Raw genomic sequence first — 8002 nt, forward strand, 5'->3', positions numbered from 1 at the left:
CCACGTCCTCCCTCCATCCAGCCTCGTGGTGTCACCAACCAGTGGTGCCCTGGAAACTCCCAAACCCACCCTGGAAAAGGTCCTGTTGGGGGGCACACCTCAGCCAGGCTGTGCTGCAGGGGTGAGCCCTGCAGAGCCCTGGCACTGAGGTCTCAGGGCTGGACAGGGCGGACAGAGCCTGGCAGGGGCTGTGGGACCCTGGGCTGCAGGGCCCTGGGTGCCCATGGGGGCAGGCAGAGCCTGGCAGGGGGGTGCAGAGCTGGTGTGCCCTGCCCGGTGCTCAGGACATGTGCAGGGCGCTTGTGCCCTCTGCCCAGTGCCAGGTGCTCGGGGTTTGCTGTGCCCACAGACCTGTGGAGTGCAGTGCCCCCCTCCCAGTTGCTGCCTGCTGCCCAGAACCAGTGTGGTGCCAGTGCTGGTGCCAGTGTCCAGAGCTCAGTGCCCGGTGCATGGCACACAGTGCCTGCTCTGGTGCCTGTGGATGGCACTGGTGGCTGTACTGGTGTCAGTGCCCGGTCCTGGTGCTGGTGACAGTGCATAGTGGCACTGCCTGCTGTGTGGTGCTGGTGCCAGTGCCCATGCTGGTGCTGGTACCCACTCCTGGTGCCCAGTGCCTGGTGCTGGTTTGGTGCCTCGGTACTGATGGCCTTGCCTGGTGCCCAATGCCCCTGTCCAGTGCCAAGTGTCCCTGTCCAGCTGTGGTCCCAGTGGCCCCTGAGCAGTGTCCATGTCCACTGCCAAGCCCCCAGTTCCAGTGCCCATTGTGCAGTGCCCAGTTCCCCGCTGGGCTGGGGGGTTGGTGTTGGGGCTGGGCAGTGGGCGGGTGCTGGCTCTGGGGCGTTCCTGCCCCGCTGTCCCGGGGCCGGTCCGTCTGTCTGTCTGTGGGGCCGGTCCGTCTGTCTGTCGGTGGCTCGGGGCGGCGCCGCTCGGGGCGGTCCGTGCAGGAGGAAGCGCGGCCGGGGCAGAGCGGCCCCGCGGCGGCCGGAGCCGCGCTCGGTGAGTGCCGGGGGATCGCTGCCCCACCGCGCCCGTGCCCTGCCCGCTCCCCCCTGCGCCCGTGCCCCTGCCTGCCCTCCCTCTTCCTCTGCGCCCCCCGTCCCGATTCGCCATCTCCCGCCGCCTGTCCCGTCCCCAGTCCCTGTCCCCACTGCCTTTGTCCTGTCCCACCTTCCCTCTGCCTTTCCACTTCCTCCCGCTCCTGTCCCCACTTCTTTCCCTCCTGCTCTGTGTCCCTAGAGATCCCCACCCCACTGCCCCACCTGCACTCTTTGCCCCACTCAGCATCCCTTGCTGCCCCCCCGTGCCCCGCTCACCCTCCTGCTCCCCTCCTGGCTCTGGTGGGTCCGTGTGTCCCTTGTGGGGTCCCTTGGGGCTGGCAGGGAGTGGGGAGCCCAGCTCTGCAGCCAGCACCCAAACCAGTGGGGTCAGCCGGGGGTCCCCCGCTGCTGTGAGAGCACCCCCGGCAGCCGGGGTGACGGGGGCTCTGTCCCGCAGGGGTGGGCAGTGCCAGGCAGGCCTCGTGTCTGACAAGGGGCAGGGAGATGGATCGGGGAGTCACCGTGGAGAACCCCTATGCCAGCGTCAACATCCCGCGGGAGCAGTTCCAGCAGAGCTTCATCACTCGCTACCTGAGAGACGAGCCCACCATCATTGCCAACCCTGCGGCCGTGCCCTCCTACGGCACCGAGGGGCACACAGAGCTTGCCAACGGCTGGAACAGCCCCACCATCTCCACAGACAAGTCCTGGTCCCGTCCCTACAACCCCTACGCCAGCCTGAGGGTGCCCAATGGGGACTCATCTGCCTCCTTCTACACTGTGACCCTGGACAAGCCACCCAAGGGCCAGGAGCAGGGGGCTGGCAGGAGATGTGGCTGCTGCAGGTGGTGCTCCTGCTGCCCCAAGTGCTGCTGTGTCATCTCCTAAGGGCTCTCCCTGCACACACGGGACGTGTGACCATGGGATGGGGCCAGGTGACCCCACAGGGACATGGTGCTGGCCTGGGCACCCCTGGCAGAGCTGGCACTGGCAGGACTGACATTGCTTTTTACCTGTGAACTCTGCAGCCAGATGTGCTGATGATGGGCTCAGGAGCCCTGAGGACAATGTGTGCCAGGACAGGGGCCACCAAGAAGTGACATCACTGGAGATGGGGCAGCACTCATCTCATCACTGGAGATGAGCCTGGGATCCTGCACAGAGCCCCTGCCAGTGCCCCTGTGCTGGGAACCTCCACCCTGGGAAGGGCTGGGCAGTGCCCACCTGCTCATGGCTGGCTTTGGATGCTGCAGCCCTGTGTGCATGGAAGAGGAGGACATCATCGTCACTGTCTTGGAGCAGGGGAGAGGAGCCAGGGACAAGCCTCCAGCTGGCACAGGGACCCACCTGCCCAGAAGTGAGTCCTCCCCCCTCCCACAGCATCACAGGGGTGCTGTTGGCCCCTGCATCATACTCCATCTGGACGCTGACCCTCCTCACGCATGGGGCAGAGTGATGGAAACAGGAAAGTCAGACAGCCAAAGCATGGCAGAGCGCTGGGCCAGGCTCCAGGGCAGCACCTGATGGCACAGCATGGATGTGGGTATTAACATCCCAGTGCCAGGAAACTCCCAGCCCCATTCTCTTCCTCCTGCCAGCCTTGTGGGGTGCTGGGCACAACCTCTTGTGCCATCTGCATCCCAGAGACAGGTCCAGCACAGAGGGCTGGCCCAGCTCCAGCAGTGGGGCAGCACTTGGGCGCCTTGCTGGGGATGCAGAGACCCAGCATTGGCCTTTTGCAGCTCCCAGGGCTTGGAGGAAGGTGGGAGGAGCCGCCTGGCTCTTCCCGGTGTGCTGGGGCTCCTCCAGGCTGGGCTTTCGGCTGGGGCTGCTGCCATCGGCTGGAACAAGCCCGCTGTTGTGCTGATGTCCCGCCGTGGTGCTGACGTGCCTCCCCGGTGCTGGCAGCCCTCCCTGTGCTGGTGTCCCAGGACAGCTGCTCTGCTCCCTGGCTGCTGCAGGACTGCCTGCTCTGCAGGACCGGGGCTTCAGAGGAGCGCCTGTGTTTGCAGATGACTTCAGGGTGCTGCAAATAAAATTACAGCCCTCTCCTGCCCTGCCGAGGTGTGCCTCTTCCTTCCTCCCAGGCTTTTCTGGGATTCCCGTGTCACTTCTTGCTTTCCCTGATGGGTGTGTAAGGGCAGTGCTAAAGCCTCCAAACCAGGCATAACTGTTGCCCTGCTGACTCGTGGCAGCAGCAGCTCATGCTGAGCTCTTTGGCTGCTGCCTGGTGCCCCACTGCCAGCCCGGGCCCAGCAGTGCCAGCTTGGGTCCAGCAGTGCCAGCCCGGGTCCAGCAGTGCCAGCCCGGGTCCAGCAGTGCCAGCTGGGGTTCAGCAGTGCCAGCCTGGGTCCAGCAGTGCCAGCCCGGGTCCAGCAGTGCCCAGGCGTTCCCAGCACAGGCTGCTCCCGCCTGTCTGGGATGCTGGCTGGTGCTCAGCCCAGCCCTGCCAAGCTGGATGACTGTCCTGTCTGGAAAGACTTCGTGAGTCTTTGGGAGAGGCTGAGGAAGGGCCTGGCAAAGGGAAGTTCCTGGCTGGGCAGCTGGGTGGGCTCTGGGACACTGCCCGGGCTGGCTGTGACCCCCTGGGCGTCCCTCAGCAGTGGGAGCCCACCACGGCTTGGATTCCCCCACTGCTTGAGCCCAGCTCGGTGCCAGCAGTGCTCGGGTGCCACCACACAGATGCCACGGGGAGCCCACCCCTGCTGGGACCCCACCCCAGGGGCCTGCCACGGCCTGGGAGCCCATGTCCCTTGCAATCCCCCCCACCCGGGGTATTCCGGGCCGGGGTGGCAGTGGCCTGGCAGAGCTTTGCCCCCCGTGCCTGGCGCAGGTCCCGGGGCGGTGGGAGCCGGGGCCGTGCGGCTGGCAGGGACAGAGCCGCGCCGTGCCCGCCCTGCACAAGGAGCTGCCTTGTTCTCCGTGCCAGGCCGCAGCGGGGACGGGCAGATCCACCCCTTGTTTGCTTTCGCGTCGCCAGCCCTGCCCCGTGCGTGTGGCGGCCAGGGGACACGTCAGAGCCGGAGCGGGGGCTGCCCGGGCTCTGCGGGACACGCACGGGGACAGAAAAGTGTCCCCAGGGTGTGCGGTGGCTCGGCACAGCCCAGGGCCACAGCGGGCCGGGGGCTCGGCGGGCAGGGCGGGGCACGGTGCCACATGTGCCGTGTGTCACCGCTGCCCTTCGCTCTGCCCAGCCCCGGGGCCACGGCAGAGGCGGGAGCGCCGCGGTGCTGCCGGGCAGGCGGGCAATGATTAAACCGGAGCAGCAGGAGCGGGGCCGGCAGGGCAGGGGGCAGGCTGGGCCCCAGACCCGGCAGGGCTCGGATGAGCCGGGCAGCTCCGTGCACAGCCCCTGGGCGCTCCCCGGCCGTGCCCGCCTTCCCAAGGTGCCCGGGGTTCTGCTGGGTGACTGCCACCTCCTGCCTCTGGAGCGCGGGTGGCGTGCCGGGCTCTGGCTCATCCCCGTCAGACCTTTGCTCTCCCTGACGGTGCCGCTCCCTGTCGCGGTGCCGAAGGTCCCTGGGAACAGGGAAACACGTTTCCCATCCATGTGTGTCGCTGCTGATTGCAGATCTGCCTTCCCTGAGGGGAGACCTTACTGCTCCACACAGCTCCTTGGAAGGAGCTGTCGGGAGGTGAAGGTTGGTCTCTTTTCCCGAGCAGCAAGTGACAGGACAAGAGGAAATGGCCTCAGGTTGTGCCAAGGGATAGGTTGGATATTAGGAAAAAATGTTACACTGAAAGAGCTGTAAAGCCCTGGCACAGGCTGCACAGGGCCATGGTGGAGTCACCATCCCTGGAAGTGTTCAAAAAATGTGTGGATGTGGCACTTGGGGACATAGGTTAGTGGTGAACGTGGTGCTGCTGAGTTGACATTTGACTTGATGACTTAAAAGATATTTTCCAACCTTAATGGTTCTGTGTCCCTGTTCCTGGATCCAGGTGGGCTTTTGGCAGGGCTGGTGCTGCCCTTGGTGTCAGCACAGCAGATGCACAGCCCCTGTCACCAAGGGCTCCCCTGCCCCAAACCCTGCCTGTGCTGAGCTGGGGTGCCCAGCAATGGGCAGAAGTGGCCAAGGGCAGCTGGGCACAGCCCCTCAATGGGACACAGCTCTGCTGGCGTCAGGGAGGGATGTGAGGGCTGAAGAGCAGGGGCTGGGAGGGGCTGGAGTGGGGCAGGAGGGCAGGCAGGATGCGTGGGGGTGTGTGTGGGTGTGAGGAGCAGCAGAGGCAGCCCGAGGGGTCGCTGCCTCTGAGCAGTGCCAGGGGCACCCCCGCTGTGCACAGAGCCAAGCCCACCCCTCCCACCCATAGAAGCTTTTTGCAGAGCTTGCTCTGGGACGGCAGCATTCCCGTCCCCGTGGCAGGTGGGCCAGGCCAGCGCTGTGTGTTGGGTGGCAGGACAGCTTGGGCCAGCCCCAGCCCTGGCACGGCCCTGGAGGGAGCACGCTGAGCCCACCAGGAGCCAGCTCTGCCCTGCCTGCACCCAGGGGCTTCACCCCAGCACAGGCAGGCACGGTGGCACCCTGGCACGCCAGGGCACAGCTGGAACCCCACACAGCTGGATCCTGATCCACCCAGGCACACGGCCCTTGTCCACCTGGGCCAATGGGTTTGACCAAAACCAATTTCCCCTGTGGTGGGGCACAGCTTTGTCCCAAACTGGCCCCACCGCCTGTGTTTGCCACTAGCCTGGCAACGGGAAGGCAAAACCCTGCCACGGGGTGCCACCCCCTGCCTGGGCACCCATGGCACACACAGCCTCGGGAAGCCTGTGCAGGGCTGGACTAGGGTCCTGGGGTGGGATGTGTGCCCCAGAGGTGCTGTGCTGCTGGAGCTGCTTCCTCACCCGCAGGCACCAGTGTCCGGGGCTGAGCCTTTCTGCAGAGCCCAGTGACCCCGCGGGGATCTTCATTTCCAAAATGCCCGATTCTTTCTGTGAGGAGCGCTGGGAGCACGGCCCGATGGTGAGGGCGGTAGCATGGCAGCGCTGCCTTCTCCGGCCGCTCCTGCCGGCAGTGGGAGCTGCTGCCCGCGGGAATGCTGCCCGCTGTCCCCGCCCGCCTGCCCTGCCTCCAGGGTGGCCTTTTGTCCTCCGGGACCCTGGGCTCAGCATCTGTCCCCCTACCACTCTCCCCTCTTTAGTCTGCAGCCCCCTCCATGCCAAGGCTGGGACTTTGCCGCTGGACCCCGGGCAGCTTTGGGACACCTCCCTGGCATTGTCACCTCCCCTGGGTCATGCACCTTGCAGGTGTCCCTGTGGGGTGCTGGGGTGTCCCCGGCCTGATGCTGAGCATTGCTAACTCAGCCCCCAGAGCCCGCAGCCCCACAGGGAAGGGCAGGGCAGCTCACAGTCACCCCCAGGCTCCAGGCGGGAGCACACCCCCCGTGTGGGCACTGCCAGCCCCGACAGGGACAGAGCCCCGGTGTCCCTGCAGCAGTCCCAGCCCTGCCACCCCACCGTGCCCCCCGCTCATGCCACAGCTGTCCCCACAGCCCAGGCCACCTGGGGATGCTGCAGTGCGAGGGGAGCTCTGCTGGCCGCCTCTGCCCGGGTGTTCTTGGCTCTGAAGCGTGGCCCAGGACATGGAAGACTCTGTTGCTGCTGCCCAGGTCCAGACAAGATCCGAGTTCTCTGGCCAGGGAGGAGCCCAGAGCTCCTTGGTCTCCCAGGGATGGTTCCTTCTGTCAGTGAGGCACAGGCTGATGGTTAATGACCCTTCCTGGGTTTAGATTTCAGAGGTCTTTGTTACCCAGGTGCTTGTAACCCAATCTCCTGGGCTTGGCTTCCCTGCAGCAGATCCAATAGCGCCTGTCCCTGAAAGGTGAGCCCCTGCCCACTACCACGGCCACCGGCAGCCACAGGGACCTGGCTGGCAGCTCAGCCCCTCGATGCTCCCCACAGGACTGCCACAGCTCCCAGGACAGCACAGCCCTTCTGCCACCAACCCCGAGGCCCTGGAAAGCATCTCAGGACAGGTAGGGATGGGGGAACGGGGAGGAGGGGAGAGAGGGGTACCCGTGCGCACCAAAACACTTGAGGTCACCCGAGGAGAAGGAACAGAGTCTTGGTGGCCTCTAGAAGTTTGCAAATATACTGGTGTGTACCAGACCCCACCTGAGATGAGGCTGGATCCCCTCAGACCCCTCCCCAGGAGCCTTTGTGCCACCCCCTGTGCCAGCACTGCCCGGGGCTGGGGAGGGTGGGGCTGTGCCACTGCCTGGTCTCCAAGTGATGCTCCCCAGCTCCCCCAGCCACCTCACTCCTGCTCACCCCTGCTCCCCAGCCCCGGGGACTGCTGACATCTGGCCAACCCGTGTTCCCTGCAGAGCTCCCGCCGTGGCACTGGGACACAGCATCCCCATGGATGGAGTGGCAGTGCCACTGCAGTGGTGCTCCAGCAGGGCTGGGCGGGGATGGCAGGCAGCGGGCAGGGCTGTTGGGCGGGGATCCTGCCCGGACGGGGGCACTCGGGGGTGACATCCCACCGCTGTGCCCCCTCCCCAGCCGTGCCCTGACAGCTCCTCTCCCCCCTCCCCAGCATGTCGCAGGCCGGCGGCAGCCCCCGGGCGGAGGAGGCTCTGCGTGTCGGGGCGCACTCGCGCACCCCGAGCCGGGGCAGCCAGCGCCTCGAGTGCATCATCTGCTACTCCTGCTACGACCTGGGCGTGCGGCTGCCGCGCCGCCTCTACTGCGGCCACACGTTCTGCCAGGCGTGCCTGAAGCGCCTGGACGCGGTCAGCAACGAGCAGCGCTGGATCCCGTGCCCGCAGTGCCGCCAGAACACGCCCACGCCGCGCGGCGGGGTCACCATGCTGGACCTCGACCTGGCCGCCTTCCTGGCCGTCAAGGCTGACAAGGAGCAGCCGCGGGGCGCCGGCAGGGGCCCGGCCGCGCTGCCCGCCAAGGGCCCGAGCAAGGAGCCGGCGGTGACCCAGCAGCCGGCGGGGCTGGGCCCGGAGCC

At 66.5% G+C, this 8002-nt stretch overlaps 2 protein-coding genes across 2 annotated transcripts in view; both read left to right on the top strand.

Annotated features, from left to right (window-relative positions):
• The first annotated feature begins 543 nt into the window (after positions 1-543).
• On the top strand, positions 544-3100 carry CYSRT1 (cysteine rich tail 1). Its single transcript, XM_039720152.1, has 2 exons — positions 544-996; positions 1495-3100. The coding sequence occupies exons 1-2, from the start codon at positions 579-581 to the stop codon at positions 1923-1925; spliced, it is 849 nt and encodes a 282-aa protein (XP_039576086.1). The 5' UTR covers positions 544-578; the 3' UTR covers positions 1926-3100.
• A 4480-nt stretch (positions 3101-7580) lies between these two features.
• Positions 7581-8002, top strand: part of LOC120507531 (RING finger protein 224-like) — a 716-nt gene continuing 294 nt past the window's right edge. Inside the window, exon 1 of the mRNA XM_039720339.1 lies at positions 7581-7992. Within this exon, the coding sequence (XP_039576273.1) occupies positions 7581-7992 (412 nt within the window). The remainder of the gene's footprint in view (positions 7993-8002) is intronic.

The sequence above is a fragment of the Passer montanus genome, unplaced genomic scaffold (genome assembly GCF_014805655.1).
Source record: "Passer montanus isolate IOZ18808 unplaced genomic scaffold, ASM1480565v1 scaffold43, whole genome shotgun sequence".
In the NCBI taxonomy this organism is placed as follows: Eukaryota; Metazoa; Chordata; class Aves; order Passeriformes; family Passeridae; genus Passer; species Passer montanus.